General features: G+C 45.4%; 1 protein-coding gene across 7 annotated transcripts in view; it reads right to left on the bottom strand.

Annotated features, from left to right (window-relative positions):
- LOC129811250 (attractin-like) overlaps nucleotides 1-24,304 on the bottom strand; it is a 242,380-nt gene that overhangs the window by 21,919 nt on the left and 196,157 nt on the right. For all 7 annotated transcript variants that reach the window (XM_055862407.1, XM_055862410.1, XM_055862406.1 and 4 more), the window contains exons 25-26: nucleotides 22,997-23,058; nucleotides 2,656-2,734 (exon numbers count right to left, since the gene is read on the bottom strand). In XM_055862407.1, the coding sequence (XP_055718382.1) occupies nucleotides 2,656-2,734; nucleotides 22,997-23,058 (141 nt within the window). The remainder of the gene's footprint in view (nucleotides 1-2,655; nucleotides 2,735-22,996; nucleotides 23,059-24,304) is intronic.

The following is a 24,304-nucleotide window of genomic DNA, read 5'->3' on the forward strand; positions in this document are numbered from 1 at the left end:
GGTATGAATCACATTATTACAGGAGGTTTAACATAGAACCCAGGTATGAATCACATTATTACAGGTGGTTTAAAACAGAACCCAGGTATGAATCATATTATTACAGGTGGTTTAAAATAGAACCCAGGTATGAATCACATTATTACAGGAGGTTTAAAACAGAACCCAGGTATGAATCATATTATTACAGGAGGTTTAAAACAGAACCCAGGTATGAATCACATTATTACAGGAGGTTTAAAACAGAACCCAGGTATGAATCATATTATTACAGGAGGTTTAAATAGAACCCAGGTATGAATCACATTATTACAGGAGGTTTAAAATAGAACCCAGGTATGAATCACATTATTACAGGAGGTTTAAATAGAACCCAGGTATGAATCACATTATTACAGGAGGTTTAAAACAGAACCCAGGTATGAATCACATTATTACAGGAGGTTTAAATAGAACCCAGGTATGAATCACATTATTACAGGAGGTTTAAAACAGAACCCAGGTATGAACCACATTATTACAGGAGGTTTAAAACAGAACCCAGATATGAATCACATTATTACAGGAGGTTTCAAACAGAACCCAGGTATGAACCACATTATTACAGGAGGTTTAAAACAGAACCCAGGTATGAATCACATTATTACAGGAGGTTTAAAACAGAACCCAGGTATGAATCATATTATTACAGGAGGTTTAAATAGAACCCAGGTATGAACCACATTATTACAGGAGGTTTAAAACAGAACCCAGGTATGAATCACATTATTACAGGAGGTTTAAATAGAACCCAGGTATGAATCACATTATTACAGGAGGATTAAAATAGAACCCAGGTATGAATCACATTATTACAGGAGGTTTAAAACAGAACCCAGGTATGAATCACATTATTACAGGAGGTTTAAAACAGAACCCAGGTATGAATCACATTATTACAGGAGGTTTAAAACAGAACCCAGGTATGAATCACATTATTACAGGAGGTTTAAAATAGAACCCAGGTATGAATCACATTATTACAGGAGGTTTAACATAGAACCCAGGTATGAATCACATTATTACAGGAGGTTTAAATAGAACCCAGGTATGAATCACATTATTACAGGAGGTTTAAAATAGAACCCAGGTATGAATCACATTATTACAGGAGGTTTAACATAGAACCCAGGTATGAATCACATTATTACAGGAGGTTTAAATAGAACCCAGGTATGAATCACATTATTACAGGAGGTTTAAAACAGAACCCAGGTATGAATCACATTATTACAGGAGGTTAAGTACGATAAGTAGCCTAGAGCTAGAGAAATGTGAAGTTTTAAATGAAACACGTTTGCTAATCAAATCAAATGTTATTGGTCACATACACATGGTTAGCAGATGTTATTGGTCACATGGTTAGCAGATGTTATTGGTCACATACACATGGTTAGCAGATGTTATTGGTCACATACACATGGTTAGCAGATGTTATTGGTCACATGGTTAGCAGATGTTATTGGTCACATGGTTAGCAGATGTTGTTGGTCACATGGTTAGCAGATGTTATTGGTCACATGGTTAGCAGATGTTATTGGTCACATACACATGGTTAGCAGATGTTATTGGTCACATGGTTAGCAGATGTTATTGGTCACATGGTTAGCAGATGTTATTGGTCACATGGTTAGCAGATGTTATTGGTCACATGGTTAGCAGATGTTATTGGTCACATACACATGGTTAGCAGATGTTATTGGTCACATGGTTAGCAGATGTTGTTGGTCACATGGTTAGCAGATGTTATTGGTCATATGGTTAGCAGATGTTATTGGTCACATGGTTAGCAGATGTTATTGGACACATACACATGGTTAGCAGATGTTAATGGTCACATGGTTAGCAGATGTTAATGGTCACATGGTTAACAGATGTTATTGGTCACATGGTTAGCAGATGTTATTGGTCACATGGTTAGCAGATGTTATTGGACACATGGTTAGCAGATGTTATTGGACACATGGTTAGCAGATGTTATTGGTCACATGGTTAGCAGATGTTATTGGACACATACACATGGTTAGCAGACGTCTGCTAATATGGTTGTCAATGGGACAAGTGATGGCTACAGGATTCAAACTAGTAGTTTAAAGGAGATGTTTTAAACGGTGGAACGTTCTAAACGTATTGTTCTGTTTACTGCTATCACATTAATTCAGACAATTGACCACCATATATCCCCCAGCTCTAACACACACACACACACACTTCAGAGAGGAAGTCACACACTTCAGAGAGGAAGTCACACACTTCAGAGAGGAAGTCACACACTTCAGAGAGGAAGTCACACACTTCAGAGAGGAAGTCACACACTTCAGAGAGGAAGTCACACACTTCAGAGAGGAAGTCACACACTTCAGAGAGGAAGTCACACACAGATCATTATCGTATTCAGTCAATTCATGGCCATCTGGATTTCTTTATATATCACCCTTCTCTACGCGCGTTGAATATTGACATTCAAAAGAGGTTAATGTATCTTCAACATGGCAACCAGACTTCCTGAGGTAACTGTCACACTAGTGAAAGTGCAGCAGAACAGACTACTCAGGTATAGGTGTTATCCAGGTGTTGGGTCAGATGTTGGAAACAATAACCGTGGTAACCACTCACCTCTCGTCGCCGTGACGCCCAGCAGCTCTGTTTGATCTTCCAGACGACTGCCGCCACCAGGAGGAGGGACAGGAAGCAGCTGGGAGGAAACAGGAAGAGGAGGGGTTAGAGACAGGAAGAGGAGAAGTTAGAGACAAAAGAGAAGGGGTTAGAGACAGGAAGCAGCTGGGAGAAGACAGGAAGAGGAGGAGTTAGAGATAGGACTCTTTACTGGTCTCTCATTCCTCTCCTTCTGCCTCTGGGAAACCCTAAGACAGGGGTCAGCCCCAGCTCCCTCTGGGAAACCCTAAGACAGGGGTCAGCCCCAGCTCCCTCTGGGAATCCCTAAGACAGGGGTCAGCCCCAGCTCCCTAAGACAGGGGTCAGCCCCAGCTCCCTAAGACAGGGGTCAGCCCCAGCTCCCTCTGGGAAACCCTAAGACAGGGGTCAGCCCCAGCTCCCTCTGGGAAACCCTAAGACAGGGGTCAGCCCCAGCTCCCTCTGGGAAACCCTAAGACAGGGGTCAGCCCCAGCTCCCTCTGGGAAACCCTAAGACAGGGGTCAGCCCCAGCTCCCTCTGGGAAACCCTAAGACAGGGGTCAGCCCCAGCTCCCTAAGACAGGGGTCAGCCCCAGCTCCCTAAGACAGGGGTCAGCCCCAGCTCCCTAAGACAGGGGTCAGCCCCAGCTCCCTAAGACAGGGGTCAGCCCCAGCTCCCTAAGACAGGGGTCAGCCCCAGCTCCCTAAGACAGGGGTCAGCCCCAGCTCCCTAAGACAGGGGTCAGCCCCAGCTCCCTAAGACAGGGGTCAGCCCCAGCTCCCTAAGACAGGGGTCAGCCCCAGCTCCCTAAGACAGGGGTCAGCCCCAGCTCCCTAAGACAGGGGTCAGCCCCAGCTCCCTCTGGGAAACCCTAGGACAGGGGTCAGCCCCAGCTCCCTAAGACAGGGGTCAGCCCCAGCTCCCTCTGGGAAACCCTAGGACAGGGGTCAGCCCCAGCTCCCTAAGACAGGGGTCAGCCCCAGCTCCCTAAGACAGGGGTCAGCCCCAGCTCCCTCTGGGAATCCCTAAGACAAGGTTCAGCCCCAGCTCCCTCTGGGAATCCCTAAGACAGGGGTCAGCCCCAGCTCCCTCTGGGAATCCCTAAGACACGGGTCAGCCCCAGCTCCCTCTGGGAATCCCTAAGACAGGGGTCAGCCCCAGCTCCCTCTGGGAATCCCTAAGACAGGGGTCAGCCCCAGCTCCCTCTGGGAATCCCTAAGACAGGGGTCAGCCCCAGCTTCCTCTGGGAATCCCTAAGACAGGGGTCAGCCCCAGCTCCCTCTGGGAATCCCTAAGACAGGGGTCAGCCCCAGCTCCCTCTGGGAATCCCTAAGACAGGGGTCAGCCCCAGCTCCCTCTGGGAATCCCTAAGACAGGGGTCAGCCCCAGCTCCCTCTGGGAATCCCTAAGACAGGGGTCAGCCCCAGCTCCCTCTGGGAATCCCTAAGACAGGGGTCAGCCCCAGCTCCCTCTGGGAATCCCTAAGACAGGGGTCAGCCCCAGCTCCCTAAGACAGGGGTCAGCCCCAGCTCCCTAAGACAGGGGTCAGCCCCAGCTCCCTAAGACAGGGGTCAGCCCCAGCTCCCTAAGACAGGGGTCAGCCCCAGCTCCCTAAGACAGGGGTCAGCCCCAGCTCCCTAAGACAGGGGTCAGCCCCAGCTCCCTAAGACAGGGGTCAGCCCCAGCTCCCTCTGGGAAACCCTAGGACAGGGGTCAGCCCCAGCTCCCTAAGACAGGGGTCAGCCCCAGCTCCCTCTGGGAAACCCTAGGACAGGGGTCAGCCCCAGCTCCCTAAGACAGGGGTCAGCCCCAGCTCCCTAAGACAGGGGTCAGCCCCAGCTCCCTCTGGGAATCCCTAAGACAAGGTTCAGCCCCAGCTCCCTCTGGGAATCCCTAAGACAGGGGTCAGCCCCAGCTCCCTCTGGGAATCCCTAAGACACGGGTCAGCCCCAGCTCCCTCTGGGAATCCCTAAGACAGGGGTCAGCCCCAGCTCCCTCTGGGAATCCCTAAGACAGGGGTCAGCCCCAGCTCCCTCTGGGAATCCCTAAGACAGGGGTCAGCCCCAGCTTCCTCTGGGAATCCCTAAGACAGGGGTCAGCCCCAGCTCCCTCTGGGAATCCCTAAGACAGGGGTCAGCCCCAGCTCCCTCTGGGAATCCCTAAGACAGGGGTCAGCCCCAGCTCCCTCTGGGAATCCCTAAGACAGGGGTCAGCCCCAGCTCCCTCTGGGAATCCCTAAGACAGGGGTCAGCCCCAGCTCCCTCTGGGAATCCCTAAGACAGGGGTCAGCCCCAGCTCCCTCTGGGAATCCCTAAGACAGGGGTCAGCCCCAGCTCCCTCTGGGAATCCCTAAGACAGGGGTCAGCCCCAGCTCCCTAAGACAGGGGTCAGCCCCAGCTCCCTAAGACAGGGGTCAGCCCCAGCTCCCTAAGACAGGGGTCAGCCCCAGCTCCCTAAGACAGGGGTCAGCCCCAGCTCCCTAAGACAGGGGTCAGCCCCAGCTCCCTAAGACAGGGGTCAGCCCCAGCTCCCTCTGGGAAACCCTAGGACAGGGGTCAGCCCCAGCTCCCTAAGACAGGGGTCAGCCCCAGCTCCCTAAGACAGGGGTCAGCCCCAGCTCCCTCTGGGAATCCCTAAGACAAGGTTCAGCCCCAGCTCCCTCTGGGAATCCCTAAGACAGGGGTCAGCCCCAGCTCCCTCTGGGAATCCCTAAGACACGGGTCAGCCCCAGCTCCCTCTGGGAATCCCTAAGACAGGGGTCAGCCCCAGCTCCCTAAGACAGGGGTCAGCCCCAGCTCCCTCTGGGAATCCCTAAGACAGGGGTCAGCCCCAGCTCCCTCTGGGAATCCCTAAGACAGGGGTCAGCCACAGGTGATTTTATTTGAACTCCAAACGTTTTACAAAAAAGTTTGTAAAGAAAATCCGTAATTAACCTAAAAATGAGTTTTATTTAGGAAATCTGTCCATCAAGTAGTCCCACAAATAAAACATGAACATACAGAGCCTTCAGAAAGTATTCATACCCTTGACTTATTACACATTTTGTTGCGTTACAGCCTGAATTAAAAATTGATTAAATATATTTTTTCCTCTCACCCATCTACACACAATACCCCATAACGACGAAGTGAAAACATAGTATTAGAGAGTTTAGCAAATATATTGAAAAAGAAATACAGAAAAATCTAATTTACATAAGTATTCACACCCAAGTCAAAACTTTGTTGAAGCAACTTTGGCAGCAATTACAGCTGTGAGACATTTTCTATATAGAACCTTTATTTAACATGGCAAGGCAGTTGGGAACAAATTCTTATTCACAATGACGGCCTACCCCGGCCAAACCCGGACGACACTAGGCCAATTGTACTCCGCCCTATGAGACTCTCAATCACGCCCGGTTGTGATACAGCCTGGTTTCGAACCAGGGTGTCTGTAGTGACACCTCAAGCACTGAGATGCAGTGCCTTAGACCGCTGTGCCAGGTCTCTAAGAGCTGTGAGTGTTTCTGGGTAAGTCTCTAAGAGCTGTGAGTGTTTCTGGGTAAGTCTCTAAGAGCTTTTTTCACAACATTTGCCCTTTTATTATTCTCAAAATACTTCAGCTCTGACAAATTGGTTGCTGATCGTTGCTAGATAACCATTTTCAGGTCTTGCCGTAGATTATCAACTAAATTTAAGTAAAAAACTGTAACTCGGCCCCTTAGGAACATTCACTGTCTTCTTGGTCAGCAACTCCAGTGTAGATTTGGCGTTGTGTGAAAGGTGAATTCATCCCCCACTGTCTGGTGGAAAGTAGACTGAACCAGGTTTTCCTCTACGATTTAGCCTATACTTAGCTCCATTCCGTTTCTTTTTTATCCTGAAAAACTCCCCAGTCCTTAACGATTACAAGCATACCCATAACATGATGCAACCACCACTATGCTTGAAAATATGGAGAGTGGTACTCAGTAATGTGTTGTATTGGAGAGTGGTACTCAGTAATGTGTTGTATTGGAGAGTGGTACTCAGTAATGTGTTGTATTGGAGAGTGGTACTCAGTAATGTGTTGTATTGGAGAGTGGTACTCAGTAATGTGTTGTATTGGCTAGTGGTACTCAGTAATGTGTTGTATTGGAGAGTGGTACTCAGTAATGTGTTGTATTGGAGAGTGGTACTCAGTAATGTGTTGTATTGGATTTGCCCCAAACATAACACTTTGTATTCAGGACAAAAAGTGAATTTCTTTGCCATATTTGTTGCCTTGTTGCAAACAGGATGCATGTTTTGGAATATTATTATTCTGTATAGGACTCCTTTAAATCTGTCATTTAGGTTAGTATGTGTTTTATATTTGTATTTTTTATCCATCTACCAATAGGTGCCCTTCTTTGCGAGGCATTGGAAAACTTCCCTGGTTTTTGTGGTTGAAACTGTTTGAAATTCAGTGTTCGACTTTAGGCCTTACAGATAATTGTATGTGTGGGCTACAGAGATGAGGTAGTCATTCAAACATCAATGTAACTTCCTATGTGACTTGTTAAGAAAATGTTTATTCCTTTCAGCTTTTGATTGAAACATCATTTCACTTTGAGATGATGGGGTATTGCATGTAGGCTAGTATGATCCGTACGTGATCGTGTCTCAACGTCATCAACGTAGAAACTTATTGTTATTTTCAAATACAATCTATTTTGGGCTCAGTTGTGGTCAATCAGTGTACAGGTGAATCTATTGGCAAACTCCTGCCCTAAGGGAACATTATCTCTCCTCTTCCCCTCCTATTACAGGTGAGGAAGAGGAGGAATGTGGAGGAGGAGAAGGAGAGGAAGGAGAGGGAGAGTACCTTTCTTTACTCAAACCCCACTGATCCTGGTCATCTATAATTAGTGATGCACAGTACTAGCCAATCCCAGTCCAGAACCCAAAGAGAATCCAAAGCCTCTCAACCAATCAGATCCCCTGAGCTACTGCTGGGAAACAGCCTCTCCCCAAGCTGATGACCTCGCCAAAAGGTCAGAGAGAGAGAGGGAGAACGAGGGTTGGAAGAGGGAGAGATATGGTGAGAGGGGACACTTTTCATGCCATGTTGCCTGCTGGGTGGTGCTATATGTCTCACTAGAGGTATAGGAGGGCTACTGTAATAGATGAATGGGGCTAGTAGAGGAGGACTACTGTAATAGATGAATGGGGCTAGTAGAGGAGGACTACTGTAATAGATGAATGGGGATAGTTAGTGTAGGAGGGCTACTGTAATAGATGAATGGGGCTAGTAGAGGAGGACTACTGTAATAGATGAATGGGGCTAGTAGAGGAGGACTACTGTAATAGATGAATGGGGCTAGTTAGTGTAGGAGGACTACTGTAATAGATGAATGGGGCTAGTAGAGGAGGACTACTGTAACAGATGAATGGGGCTAGTTAGTGTAGGAGGACTACTGTAATAGATGAATGGGGCTAGTAGAGGAGGACTACTGTAATAGATGAATGGGGCTAGTAGAGGAGGACTACTGTAATAGATGAATGGGGCAAGTAGAGGAGGACTACTGTAATAGATGAATGGGGCTAGTAGAGGAGGACTACTGTAATAGATGAATGGGGCTAGTTAGTGTAGGAGGACTACTGTAATAGATGAATGGGGCTAGTTAGTGTAGGAGGACTACTGTAATAGATGAATGGGGCTAGTTAGTGTAGGAGGACTACTGTAATAGATGAATGGGGCTAGTAGAGGAGGACTACTGTTATAGATGAATGGGGCTAGTAGAGGAGGACTACTGTAATAGATGAATGGGGCTAGTAGAGGAGGACTACTGTAATAGATGAATGGGGCTAGTAGAGGAGCCCCACTGTAATAGATGAACGGGGCTAGTAGAGGAGGACTACTGTAAAAGATGAACGGGGCTAGTAGAGGAGGACTACTGTAATAGATGAACGGGGCTAGTAGAGGAGGACTACTGTAATAGATGAATGGGGCTAGTAGAGGAGGACTACTGTAATAGATGAACGGGGCTAGTAGAGGAGGACTACTGTAATAGATGAACGGGGCTAGTAGAGGAGGACTACTGTAATAGATGAATGGGGCTAGTAGAGGAGGACTACTGTAATAGATGAACGGGGCTAGTAGAGGAGGACTACTGTAATAGATGAATGGGGGTAGTAGAGGAGAACTACTGTTATAGATGAATGGGGCTAGTAGAGGAGGACTACTGTAATAGATGAATGGGGCTAGTTAGTGTAGGAGGACTACTGTAATAGATGAATGGGGCTAGTAGAGGAGGACTACTGTAATAGATGAATGGGGCTAGTTAGTGTAGGAGGACTACTGTAATAGATGAACGGGGCTAGTAGAGGAGGACTACTGTAACAGATGAACGGGGCTAGTAGAGGAGGACTACTGTAATAGATGAATGGGGCTAGTTAGTAGAGGAGGACTACTGTAATAGATGAACGGGGCTAGTTAGTAGAGGAGGACTACTGTAATAGATGAATGGGGCTAGTTAGTAGAGGAGGACTACTGTAATAGATGAACGGGGCTAGTTAGTGTAGGAGGACTACTGTAATAGATGAACGGGGCTAGTAGAGGAGGACTACTGTAACAGATGAACGGGGCTAGTAGAGGAGGACTACTGTAACAGATGAACGGGGCTAGTAGAGGAGGACTACTGTAATAGATGAATGGGGCTAGTAGAGGAGCCCCACTGTAATAGATGAACGGGGCTAGTAGAGGAGGACTACTGTAATAGATGAACGGGGCTAGTAGAGGAGGACTACTGTAATAGATGAACGGGGCTAGTAGAGGAGGACTACTGTAATAGATGAACGGGGCTAGTAGAGGAGGACTACTGTAATAGATGAACGGGGCTAGTAGAGGAGGACTACTGTAATAGATGAATGGGGCTAGTAGAGGAGGACTACTGTAATAGATGAACGGGGCTAGTAGAGGAGGACTACTGTAATAGATGAATGGGGCTAGTAGAGGAGAACTACTGTTATAGATGAATGGGGCTAGTAGAGGAGGACTACTGTAATAGATGAATGGGGCTAGTTAGTGTAGGAGGACTACTGTAATAGATGAATGGGGCTAGTAGAGGAGGACTACTGTAATAGATGAATGGGGCTAGTTAGTGTAGGAGGACTACTGTAATAGATGAACGGGGCTAGTAGAGGAGGACTACTGTAACAGATGAACGGGGCTAGTAGAGGAGGACTACTGTAATAGATGAATGGGGCTAGTTAGTAGAGGAGGACTACTGTAATAGATGAACGGGGCTAGTTAGTAGAGGAGGACTACTGTAATAGATGAATGGGGCTAGTTAGTAGAGGAGGACTACTGTAATAGATGAACGGGGCTAGTTAGTGTAGGAGGACTACTGTAATAGATGCACGGGGCTAGTAGAGGAGGACTACTGTAACAGATGAACGGGGCTAGTAGAGGAGGACTACTGTAACAGATGAACGGGGCTAGTAGAGGAGGACTACTGTAATAGATGAATGGGGCTAGTAGAGGAGCCCTACTGTAATAGATGAACGGGGCTAGTTAGTGTAGGAGGGCTACTGTAATAGATGAATGGGGCTAGTTAGTTTAGGAGGACTACTGTAATAGATGAATGGGGCTAGTTAGTAGAGGAGGACTACTGTAATAGATGAACGGGGCTAGTTAGTGTAGGAGGGCTACTGTAATAGATGAACGGGGCTAGTAGAGGAGGACTACTGTAATAGATGAATGGGGCTAGTAGAGGAGCCCTACTGTAATAGATGAACGGGGCTAGTTAGTGTAGGAGGGCTACTGTAATAGATGAATGGGGCTAGTTAGTAGAGGAGGACTACTGTAATAGATGAACGGGGCTAGTTAGTGTAGGAGGACTACTGTAATAGATGAATGGGGCTAGTAGAAGAGGACTACTGTAATAGATGAATGGGGCTAGTTAGTGTAGAAGGACTACTGTAATAGATGAATGGGGCTAGTTAGTGTAGGAGGACTACTGTAATAGATGAATGGGGCTAGTAGAGGAGGACTACTGTAATAGATGAATGGGGCTAGTTAGTGTAGGAGGACTACTGTAATAGATGAATGGGGCTAGTAGAGGAGGACTACTGTAATAGATGAACGGGGCTAGTAGAGGAGGACTACTGTAATAGATGAACGGGGCTAGTTAGTTTAGGAGGACTACTGTAATAGATGAACGGGGCTAGTTAGTGTAGGAGGACTACTGTAATAGATGAACGGGGCTAGTTAGTGTAGGAGGACTACTGTAATAGATGAACGGGGCTAGTTAGTGCAGGGGGACTACTGTAATAGATGAATGGGGCTAGTAGAGGAGGACTACTGTAATAGATGAACGGGGCTAGTTAGTGTAGGAAGACTACTGTAATAGATGAATGGGGCTAGTTAGTAGAGGAGGACTACTGTAATAGATGAACGGGATTAGTTAGTGTAGGAGGACTACTGTAATAGATGAACGGGATTAGTTAGTGTAGGAGGACTACTGTAATTGATGAATGGGGCTAGTAGAGGAGGACTACTGTAATAGATGAACAGGGCTAGTTAGTGTAGGGGGACAACTGTAATAGATGAATGGGGCTAGTAGAGGAGGACTACTGTAATAGATGAACGGGGCTAGTAGAGGATGACTACTGTAATAGATGAATGGGGCTAGTTAGTGTAGAAGGACTACTGTAATAGATGAATGGGGCTAGTTAGTGTAGGAGGACTACTGTAATAGATGAATGGGGCTAGTAGAGGAGGACTACTGTAATAGATGAATGGGGCTAGTTAGTGTAGGAGGACTACTGTAATAGATGAATGGGGCTAGTAGAGGAGGACTACTGGAATAGATGAATGGGGCTAGTTAGTGTAGGAGGACTACTGTAATAGATGAATGGGGCTAGTAGAGGAGGACTACTGTAATAGATGAATGGAGCTAGTGTAGGAGGACTACTGTAATAGATGAACGGGGCTAGTTAGTGTAGGAGGACTACTGTAATAGATGAATGGGGCTAGTAGAGGAGGACTACTGTAATAGATGAATGGGGCTAGTTAGTAGAGGAGGACTACTGTAATAGATGAATGGGGTTAGTGTAGGAGGACTACTGTAATAGATGAATGGGGCTAGTAGAGGAGGACTACTGTAATAGATGAATGTGGCTAATTAGTTTAGGAGGACTACTGTAATAGATGAATGGGGCTAGTAGAGGAGGACTACTGTTATAGATGAATGGGGCTAGTAGAGGAGGACTACTGTAATAGATGAACGGGGCTAGTTAGTGTAGGAGGACTACTGTAATAGATGAATGGGGCTAGTTAGTGTAGGAGGACTACTGTAATAGATGAATGGGGCTAGTTAGTAGAGGAGGACTACTGTAATAGATGAATGGGGCTAGTGGAGGAGGACTACTGTAATAGATGAATGGGGCTAGTTAGTGTAGGAGGACTACTGTAATAGATGAATGGGGCTAGTTAGTGTAGGAGGACTACTGTAATAGATGAATGGGGCTAGTTAGTAGAGGAGGACTACTGTAATAGATGAATGGGGCTAGTTAGTGTAGGAGGACTACTGTAATAGATGAATGGGGCTAGTTAGTAGAGGAGGACTACTGTAATAGATGAATGGGGCTAGTTAGTGTAGGAGGACTACTGTAATAGATGAATGGGGCTAGTTAGTGTAGGAGGACTACTGTAATAGATGAATGGGGCTATTAGAGGAGGACTACTGTAATAGATGAACGGGGCTAGTAGAGGATGACTACTGTAATAGATGAATGGGGCTAGTTAGTGTAGAAGGACTACTGTAATAGATGAATGGGGCTAGTTAGTGTAGGAGGACTACTGTAATAGATGAATGGGGCTAGTTAGTGTAGGAGGACTACTGTAATAGATGAATGGGGCTAGTAGAGGAGGACTACTGTAATAGATGAATGGGGCTAGTTAGTGTAGGAGGACTACTGTAATAGATGAATGGGGCTAGTAGAGGAGGACTACTGTAATAGATGAATGGAGCTAGTGTAGGAGGACTACTGTAATAGATGAATGGGGCTAGTTAGTGTAGGAGGATTACTGTAATAGATGAACGGGGCTAGTTAGTGTAGGAGGACTACTGTAATAGATGAACGGGGCTAGTTAGTGCAGGGGGACTACTGTAATAGATGAATGGGGCTAGTAGAGGAGGACTACTGTAATAGATGAACGGGGCTAGTTAGTGTAGGAAGACTACTGTTGTATATGAATGGGGCTAGTTAGTAGAGGAGGACTACTGTAATAGATGAACGGGATTAGTTAGTGTAGGAGGACTACTGTAATAGATGAATGGGGCTAGTAGAGGAGGACTACTGTAATAGATGAACAGGGCTAGTTAGTGTAGGGGGACAACTGTAATAGATGAATGGGGCTAGTAGAGGAGGACTACTGTAATAGATGAACGGGGCTAGTAGAGGATGACTACTGTAATAGATGAATGGGGCTAGTTAGTAGAGGAGGACTACTGTAATAGATGAATGGGGCTAGTTAGTAGAGGAGGACTACTGTAATAGATGAATGGGGCTAGTGGAGGAGGACTACTGTAATAGATGAATGGGGCTAGTTAGTGTAGGAGGACTACTGTAATAGATGAATGGGGCTAGTGGAGGAGGACTACTGTAATAGATGAATGGGGCTAGTGGAGGAGGACTACTGTAATAGATTAATGGGGCTAGTAGGTGAGGACTACTGTAATAGATGAATGGGGATAGTTAGTGTAGGAGGACTACTGTAATAGATGAATGGGGCTAGTAGAGGAGAACTACTGTTATAGATGAATGGGGCTAGCAGAGGAGGACTACTGTAATAAATGAATAGGGCTAGTAGAGGAGGACTACTGTAATAGATGAATGGGGATAGTTAGTGTAGGAGGACTACTGTAATAGATGAATGGGGCTAGTAGAGGAGGACTACTGTAATAAATGAATAGGGCTAGTAGAGGAGGACTACTGTAATAGATGAATGGGGATAGTTAGTGTAGGAGGACTACTGTAATAGATGAATGGGGCTAGAGGAGGATGACTACTGTAATAGATGAATGGGGCTAGTAGAGGAGGACTACTGTAATAGATGAATGGGGCTAGTAGAGGAGGACTACTGTAATAGATGAATGGGGCTAGTAGAGGAGGACTACTGTAATAGATGAATGGGGCTAGTAGAGGAGAGCTACTGTAATAGATGAATGGGGCTAGTTAGTGTAGGAGGACTACTGTAATAGATGAACGGGGCTAGTAGAAGAGGACTACTGTAATAGATGAATGGGGCTAGTAGAGGAGGACTACTGTAATAGATGAATGGGGCTAGTAGAGGAGGACTACTGTTATAGATGAATGGGGCTAGTAGAGGAGGACTACTGTAATAGATGAATGGGGCTAGGTAGTGTAGGAGGATTACTGTAATAGATGAATAGGGCTAGTAGAGGACTACTGTAATAGATGAATGGGGATAGTTAGTGTAGAAGGACTACTGTAATAGATGAATGGGGCTAGAGGAGGAGGACTACTGTAATAGATGAATAGGGCTAGTAGAGGAGGACTACTGTTATAGATGAATGGGGCTAGTAGAGGAGGACTACTGTAATAGATGAATGGGGCTAGTAGAGGAGGACTACTGTAATAGATGAATAGGGCTAGTAGAGGAGGACTACTGTAATAGATGAATGGGGCTAGTAGAGGAGGACTACTGCAATAGATGAATAGGGCTAGTAGAGGAGGACTACTGTAACAGATGAATAGGGCTAGTAGAGGAGGACTACTGTAACAGATGAATAGGGCTAGTAGAGGAGGACTACTGTAATAGATGAATGGGGCTAGTAGAGGAGGACTACTGTAACAGATGAATAGGGCTAGAGGAGGAGGACTACTGTAATAGATGAATAGGGCTAGAGGAGGAGGGCTACTGTAATAGATGAACGGGGCTAGTAGAGGAGGACTACTGTAATAGATGAACGGGGCTAGTTAGTGTAGGAGGACTACTGTAATAGATGAACGGGGCTAGTTAGTGTAGGAGGACTACTGTAATAGATGAACGGGGCTAGTAGAGGAGGACTACTGTAATAGATGAATGGGGCTAGTAGAGGAGGACTACTGTAATAGATGAATGGGGCTAGTAGAGGAGGACTACTGTAATAGATGAATGGGGCTAGTAGAGGAGGACTACTGTAATAGATGAATGGGGCTAGTAGAGGAGAGCTACTGTAATAGATGAATGGGGCTAGTTAGTGTAGGAGGACTACTGTAATAGATTAATGGGGCTAGTTAGTGTAGGGGGATTACTGTAATAGATGAATGGGGCTAGTAGAGGAGGACTACTGTAATAGATGAATGGGGCTAGTTAGTGTAGGAGGACTACTGTAATAGATGAACGGGGCTAGTAGAGGAGGACTACTGTAATAAATGAATAGGGCTAGTAGAGGAGGACTACTGTAATAGATGAACGGGGCTAGTAGAGGAGGACTACTGTAATAGATGAACGGGGCTAGTAGAGGAGGACTACTGTAATAGATGAACGGGGCTAGTTAGTGTAGGAGGATTACTGTAATAGATGAACGGGGCTAGTAGAGGAGGACTACTGTAATAGATGAATGGGGCTAGTAGAGGAGGACTACTGTAATAGATGAATGGGGCTAGTAGAGGAGGACTACTGTAATAGATGAATGGGGCTAGTTAGTGTAGGAGGACTACTGTAATAGATTAATGGGGCTAGTTAGTGTAGGGGGATTACTGTAATAGATGAATGGGGCTAGTAGAGGAGGACTACTGTAATAGATGAATGGGGCTAGTAGAGGAGGGCTACTGTAATAGATGAATGGGGCTAGTTAGTGTAGGAGGACTACTGTAATAGATTAATGGGGCTAGTTAGTGTAGGAGGATTACTGTAATAGATGAATGGGGCTAGTAGAGGAGGACTACTGTTATAGATGAATAGGGCTAGTAGAGGAGGACTACTGTAATAGATGAATGGGGCTAGTAGAGGAGGACTACTGTAATAGATGAATGGGGCTAGTAGAGGAGGACTACTGTAATAGATGAATGGGGCTAGTTAGTGTAGGAGGACTACTGTTATAGATGAATAGGGCTAGTAGAGTAGGACTACTGTAATAGATGAATGGGGCTAGTAGAGGAGGACTACTGTTATAGATGAATAGGGCTAGTAGAGTAGGAGGACTACTGTAACAGATGAATGGGGCTAGTTAGTGTAGTAGTCCTACTGTAATAGATGAATGGGGCTAGTAGAGGAGGACTACTGTAATAGATGAATGGGGCTAGTAGAGGAGGACTACTGTTATAGATGAATAGTGCTAGTAGAGGAGGACTACTGTAATAGATGAATGGGGCTAGTAGAGGAGGACTACTGTAATAGATGAATGGGGCTAGTAGAGGAGGACTACTGTAATAGATGAATGGGGCTAGTAGAGGAGGACTACTGTAATAGATGAATGGGGCTAGTTAGTGTAGGAGGACTACTGTAACAGATGAGCGGTGCTAGTAGAGGAGGACTACTGTAATAGATGAACGGGGCTAGTAGAGGAGGACTACTGTAATAGATGAACGGGGCTAGTTAGTGTAGGAGGACTACTGTAATAGATGAATGGGGCTAGTTAGTGTAGAATGACTACTGTAATAGATGAACGGGGCTAGTTAGTGTAGGAAGACTACTGTAATAGAATAATGGGGCTAGAGGAGGAGGACTACTGTAATAGATGAATGGGGCTAGTTAGTGTAGGAGGACTACTGTAATAGATGAATGGGGCTAGTAGAGGAGGACTACTGTAATAGATGAACGGGGCTAGTTAGTGTAGGAGGACTACTGTAATAGATGAATGGGGCTAGTTAGTGTAGGAGGACTACTGTAATAGATGAATGGGGCTAGTAGAGGAGGACTACTGTAATAGATGAATGGGGCTAGTTAGTGTAGGAGGACTACTGTAATAGATGAATGGGGCTAATAGAGGAGGACTACTGTAATAGAGGAATGGGGCTAGTAGAGGAGGACTACTGTAATAGATGAACAGGGCTAATAGAGGAGGACTACTGTAATAGATGAATGGGGCTAGTAGAGGAGGACTACTGTAATAGATGAATAGGGCTAGTAGAGGATGACTACTGTAATAGATGAATGGGGCTAGTTAGTAGAGGAGGACTACTGTAATAGATGAATGGGGCTAGTTAGTAGAGGAGGACTACTGTAATAGATGAATGGGGCTAGTGGAGGAGGACTACTGTAATAGATGAATGGGGCTAGTTAGTGTAGGAGGACTACTGTAATAGATGAATGGGGCTAGTTAGTAGAGGAGGACTACTGTAATAGATGAATGGGGCTAGTGGAGGAGGACTACTGTAATAGATTAATGGGGCTAGTAGAGGAGGACTACTGTAATAGATGAATGGGGATAGTTAGTGTAGGAGGACTACTGTAATAGATGAATGGGGCTAGTAGAGGAGAACTACTGTTATAGATGAATGGGGCTAGCAGAGGAGGACTACTGTAATAAATGAATAGGGCTAGTAGAGGAGGACTACTGTAATAGATGAATGGGGATAGTTAGTGTAGGAGGACTACTGTAATAGATGAATGGGGCTAGTAGAGGAGGACTACTGTAATAAATGAATAGGGCTAGTAGAGGAGGACTACTGTAATAGATGAATGGGGATAGTTAGTGTAGGAGGACTACTGTAATAGATGAATGGGGCTAGAGGAGGATGACTACTGTAATAGATGAATGGGGCTAGTAGAGGAGGACTACTGTAATAGATGAATGGGGCTAGTAGAGGAGGACTACTGTAATAGATGAATGGGGCTAGTAGAGGAGGACTACTGTAATAGATGAATGGGGCTAGTAGAGGAGAGCTACTGTAATAGATGAATGGGGCTAGTTAGTGTAGGAGGACTACTGTAATAGATGAACGGGGCTAGTAGAAGAGGACTACTGTAATAGATGAATGGGGCTAGTAGAGGAGGACTACTGTAATAGATGAATGGGGCTAGTAGAGGAGGACTACTGTTATAGATGAATGGGGCTAGTAGAGGAGGACTACTGTAATAGATGAATGGGGCTAGGTAGTGTAGGAGGATTACTGTAATAGATGAATAGGGCTAGTAGAGGAGGACTACTGTAATAGATGAATGGGGATAGTTAGTGTAGAAGGACTACTGTAATAGATGAATGGGGCTAGAGGAGGAGGACTACTGTAATAGATGAATAGGGCTAGTAGAGGAGGACTACTGTTATAGATGAATGGGGCTAGTAGAGGAGGACTACTGTAATAGATGAATGGGGCTAGTAGAGGAGGACTACTGTAATAGATGAATAGGGCTAGTAGAGGAGGACTACTGTAATAGATGAATGGGGCTAGTAGAGGAGGACTACTGCAATAGATGAATAGGGCTAGTAGAGGAGGACTACTGTAACAGATGAATAGGGCTAGTAGAGGAGGACTACTGTAACAGATGAATAGGGCTAGTAGAGGAGGACTACTGTAATAGATGAATGGGGCTAGTAGAGGAGGACTACTGTAACAGATGAATAGGGCTAGAGGAGGAGGACTACTGTAATAGATGAATAGGGCTAGAGGAGGAGGGCTACTGTAATAGATGAACGGGGCTAGTAGAGGAGGACTACTGTAATAGATGAACGGGGCTAGTTAGTGTAGGAGGACTACTGTAATAGATGAACGGGGCTAGTTAGTGTAGGAGGACTACTGTAATAGATGAACGGGGCTAGTAGAGGAGGACTACTGTAATAGATGAATGGGGCTAGTAGAGGAGGACTACTGTAATAGATGAATGGGGCTAGTAGAGGAGGACTACTGTAATAGATGAATGGGGCTAGTAGAGGAGGACTACTGTAATAGATGAATGGGGCTAGTAGAGGAGAGCTACTGTAATAGATGAATGGGGCTAGTTAGTGTAGGAGGACTACTGTAATAGATGAATGGGGCTAGTTAGTGTAGGGGGATTACTGTAATAGATGAATGGGGCTAGTAGAGGAGGACTACTGTAATAGATGAATGGGGCTAGTTAGTGTAGGAGGACTACTGTAATAGATGAACGGGGCTAGTAGAGGAGGACTACTGTAATAAATGAATAGGGCTAGTAGAGGAGGACTACTGTAATAGATGAACGGGGCTAGTAGAGGAGGACTACTGTAATAGATGAACGGGGCTAGTAGAGGAGGACTACTGTAATAGATGAACGGGGCTAGTTAGTGTAGGAGGACTACTGTAATAGATTAATGGGGCTAGTTAGTGTAGGAGGATTACTGTAATAGATGAATGGGGCTAGTAGAGGAGGACTACTGTTATAGATGAATAGGGCTAGTAGAGGAGGACTACTGTAATAGATGAATGGGGCTAGTAGAGGAGGACTACTGTAATAGATGAATGGGGCTAGTAGAGGAGGACTACTGTAATAGATGAATGGGGCTAGTTAGTGTAGGAGGACTACTGTTATAGATGAATAGGGCTAGTAGAGTAGGACTACTGTAATAGATGAATGGGGCTAGTAGAGGAGGACTACTGTTATAGATGAATAGGGCTAGTAGAGTAGGAGGACTACTGTAACAGATGAATGGGGCTAGTTAGTGTAGTAGTCCTACTGTAATAGATGAATGGGGCTAGTAGAGGAGGACTACTGTAATAGATGAATGGGGCTAGTAGAGGAGGACTACTGTTATAGATGAATAGTGCTAGTAGAGGAGGACTACTGTAATAGATGAATGGGGCTAGTAGAGGAGGACTACTGTAATAGATGAATGGGGCTAGTAGAGGAGGACTACTGTAATAGATGAATGGGGCTAGTAGAGGAGGACTACTGTAATAGATGAATGGGGCTAGTTAGTGTAGGAGGACTACTGTAACAGATGAGCGGTGCTAGTAGAGGAGGACTACTGTAATAGATGAACGGGGCTAGTAGAGGAGGACTACTGTAATAGATGAACGGGGCTAGTTAGTGTAGGAGGACTACTGTAATAGAATAATGGGGCTAGAGGAGGAGGACTACTGTAATAGATGAATGGGGCTAGTTAGTGTAGGAGGACTACTGTAATAGATGAATGGGGCTAGTAGAGGAGGACTACTGTAATAGATGAACGGGGCTAGTTAGTGTAGGAGGACTACTGTAATAGATGAATGGGGCTAGTTAGTGTAGGAGGACTACTGTAATAGATGAATGGGGCTAGTAGAGGAGGACTACTGTAATAGATGAATGGGGCTAGTTAGTGTAGGAGGACTACTGTAATAGATGAATGGGGCTAATAGAGGAGGACTACTGTAATAGAGGAATGGGGCTAGTAGAGGAGGACTACTGTAATAGATGAACAGGGCTAATAGAGGAGGACTACTGTAATAGATGAATGGGGCTAGTAGAGGAGGACTACTGTAATAGATGAATAGGGCTAGTAGAGGAGGACTACTGTAATAGATGAATGGGGCTAGTAGAGGAGGACTACTGCAATAGATGAATAGGGCTAGTAGAGGAGGACTACTGTAACAGATGAATAGGGCTAGTAGAGGAGGACTACTGTAACAGATGAATAGGGCTAGTAGAGGAGGACTACTGCAATAGATGAATAGGGCTAGTAGAGGAGGACTACTGTAACAGATGAATAGGGCTAGTAGAGGAGGACTACTGTAACAGATGAATAGGGCTAGTAGAGGAGGACTACTGTAATAGATGAATGGGGCTAGTAGAGGAGGACTACTGTAACAGATGAATAGGGCTAGAGGAGGAGGACTACTGTAATAGATGAATAGGGCTAGAGGAGGAGGGCTACTGTAATAGATGAACGGGGCTAGTAGAGGAGGACTACTGTAATAGATGAACGGGGCTAGTTAGTGTAGGAGGACTACTGTAATAGATGAACGGGGCTAGTTAGTGTAGGAGGACTACTGTAATAGATGAACGGGGCTAGTAGAGGAGGACTACTGTAATAGATGAATGGGGCTAGTAGAGGAGGACTACTGTAATAGATGAATGGGGCTAGTAGAGGAGGACTACTGTAATAGATGAATGGGGCTAGTAGAGGAGGACTACTGTAATAGATGAATGGGGCTAGTAGAGGAGAGCTACTGTAATAGATGAATGGGGCTAGTTAGTGTAGGAGGACTACTGTAATAGATTAATGGGGCTAGTTAGTGTAGGGGGATTACTGTAATAGATGAATGGGGCTAGTAGAGGAGGACTACTGTAATAGATGAATGGGGCTAGTTAGTGTAGGAGGACTACTGTAATAGATGAACGGGGCTAGTAGAGGAGGACTACTGTAATAAATTAATAGGGCTAGTAGAGGAGGACTACTGTAATAGATGAACGGGGCTAGTAGAGGAGGACTACTGTAATAGATGAACGGGGCTAGTAGAGGAGGACTACTGTAATAGATGAACGGGGCTAGTTAGTGTAGGAGGATTACTGTAATAGATGAACGGGGCTAGTAGAGGAGGACTACTGTAATAGATGAATGGGGCTAGTAGAGGAGGACTACTGTAATAGATGAATGGGGCTAGTAGAGGAGGACTACTGTAATAGATGAATGGGGCTAGTTAGTGTAGGAGGACTACTGTAATAGATTAATGGGGCTAGTTAGTGTAGGGGGATTACTGTAATAGATGAATGGGGCTAGTAGAGGAGGACTACTGTAATAGATGAATGGGGCTAGTAGAGGAGGACTACTGTAATAGATGAATGGGGCTAGTTAGTGTAGGAGGACTACTGTAATAGATTAATGGGGCTAGTTAGTGTAGGAGGATTACTGTAATAGATGAATGGGGCTAGTAGAGGAGGACTACTGTTATAGATGAATAGGGCTAGTAGAGGAGGACTACTGTAATAGATGAATGGGGCTAGTAGAGGAGGACTACTGTAATAGATGAATGGGGCTAGTAGAGGAGGACTACTGTAATAGATGAATGGGGCTAGTTAGTGTAGGAGGACTACTGTTATAGATGAATAGGGCTAGTAGAGTAGGACTACTGTAATAGATGAATGGGGCTAGTAGAGGAGGACTACTGTTATAGATGAATAGGGCTAGTAGAGTAGGAGGACTACTGTAACAGATGAATGGGGCTAGTTAGTGTAGTAGTCCTACTGTAATAGATGAATGGGGCTAGTAGAGGAGGACTACTGTAATAGATGAATGGGGCTAGTAGAGGAGGACTACTGTTATAGATGAATAGTGCTAGTAGAGGAGGACTACTGTAATAGATGAATGGGGCTAGTAGAGGAGGACTACTGTAATAGATGAATGGGGCTAGTAGAGGAGGACTACTGTAATAGATGAATGGGGCTAGTAGAGGAGGACTACTGTAATAGATGAATGGGGCTAGTTAGTGTAGGAGGACTACTGTAACAGATGAGCGGTGCTAGTAGAGGAGGACTACTGTAATAGATGAACGGGGCTAGTAGAGGAGGACTACTGTAATAGATGAACGGGGCTAGTTAGTGTAGGAGGACTACTGTAATAGATGAATGGGGCTAGTTAGTGTAGAATGACTACTGTAATAGATGAACGGGGCTAGTTAGTGTAGGAGGACTACTGTAATAGATGAATGGGGCTAGAGGAGGAGGACTACTGTAATAGATGAATGGGGCTAGTTAGTGTAGGAGGACTACTGTAATAGATGAATGGGGCTAGTAGAGGAGGACTACTGTAATAGATGAACGGGGCTAGTTAGTGTAGGAGGACTACTGTAATAGATGAATGGGGCTAGTTAGTGTAGGAGGACTACTGTAATAGATGAATGGGGCTAGTAGAGGAGGACTACTGTAATAGATGAATGGGGCTAGTTAGTGTAGGAGGACTACTGTAATAGATGAATGGGGCTAATAGAGGAGGACTACTGTAATAGAGGAATGGGGCTAGTAGAGGAGGACTACTGTAATAGATGAACAGGGCTAATAGAGGAGGACTACTGTAATAGATGAATGGGGCTAGTAGAGGAGGACTACTGTAATAGATGAATGGGGCTAGTTAGTGTAGGAGGACTACTGCTCCATCACTGTTCCGTCACTGTTATGAGACCGATAACAGTGTCTCTCTAGCATACGTGTGACATCCAGGGAGCCACACACCCTCTGTGTTGCTGTCCGCCTCTGCTGTTGGTCTGTTCTGAGACCGATTAACACATTACAGCTGTATTACATTCCTACACTCTTCCAGCAACCCACGATGAGGTTCCAGAGTTCTGCTATCCATCAACATCGCCGTGGCTACACGCAGTGTGGTGTTGGACTGTGGGTATCCACAGTGACAGAGAGAGGAAGAGGAGAAGGACGAGGAAGAGGATAATGAACAGGAGGAGGAAGAAATGAGGAAGAAGAGGCGGCGCTCACCTGAAGAACGTGACGAAGAACTGCACCAGATCCATGAAGTTACTGTGCTGAGAGAAGGCAATCTGAGGAGAGGAGAGACAAGTAAACAGACAGGTTAACACATAGAGAAAGAGACAGACAGGCAGACAGACATGTTAACAGACAGAAAGACTAACAGACAGAGAGAAAGACAGACAGGCAGACAGACATGTTAACAGACAGAGAGAAAGACAGAGGCAGACAGACAGGTTAACAGACAGAGAGAAAGACAGAGGCAGACAGACAGGTTAACAGACAGAGAGAAAGACAGACAGGCAGACAGACATGTTAACAGACAGAGAGAAAGACAGAGGCAGACAGACAGGTTAACAGACAGAAAGAAAGACAGAGGCAGACAGACAGGTTAACAGACAGAGAAAGACAGACAGACAGGCAGACAAACAGGTTAACAGACAGAGAGAAAGACAGACAGACAGGCAGACAGACAGGTTAACAGACAGAGAGAAAGACAGACAGACAGGCAGACAGACAGGTTAACAGACAGAGAGAAAGACAGACAGACAGGCAGACAGACAGGTTAACAGAGATGGGCTAAGAGACAGACAGTGAGAAGGCCTGGTATTACTCTGTCATTGTGAAAGTCATGCCCTCTTCCGTCTTTCCTAAATCAGTCTATATAACACAATGTCAGTGTTAGAATCGTAATATCACAAACACAACTGGAGTCAGAACCAGTTTTAGGAGGGCATGTCATTTCTGGAATGGTTTCCCCCCGTTGCCCCTCATTTTCCCAACAGTAGGACCCGCTCCGCTCCTTCTCCCAAAGTAGGTGATGGTGCCGTGCCCAGTTGATAATCACTATAACTATACCGAAACTCATTTCACACATATAACAGATGACATAAAGTAAAGTATGATGGGGCGGTAGGGAGAGAATGGGTGAGTTGAAGAGCGATGAGAAGCGAACGATGCAGAATTGTGTCATCACCAATTGTGAATGAAGAACAGGGCCATTCAATTGAATTGATCTGTTCTAATTCTATTCTCTAAATGATATGTACCCTATATCAATCCACTCAATAAAAGGCAATGAATTGTGATGATCATTCTTCTGATTCTCAGCCCAGAAAATACACCTTCAAGGATTAAGCTCAAAATAGCCAGAACGATGCGCACTGAGATGGTGCCCGCTGAGACAGGAGGGGTGAGACAGGAGGGGTGAGACAGGAGGGGTGAGACAGGAGGGGTGAGACAGGAGGGGTGAGACAGAAGGGGTGAGACAGGAGTGGTGAGACAGGAGGGGTGAGACAGGAGGGGTGAGACAGGAGG

The sequence above is a fragment of the Salvelinus fontinalis genome, chromosome 15, assembly GCF_029448725.1.
Source record: "Salvelinus fontinalis isolate EN_2023a chromosome 15, ASM2944872v1, whole genome shotgun sequence".
NCBI classification, from domain to species: domain Eukaryota; kingdom Metazoa; phylum Chordata; class Actinopteri; order Salmoniformes; family Salmonidae; genus Salvelinus; species Salvelinus fontinalis.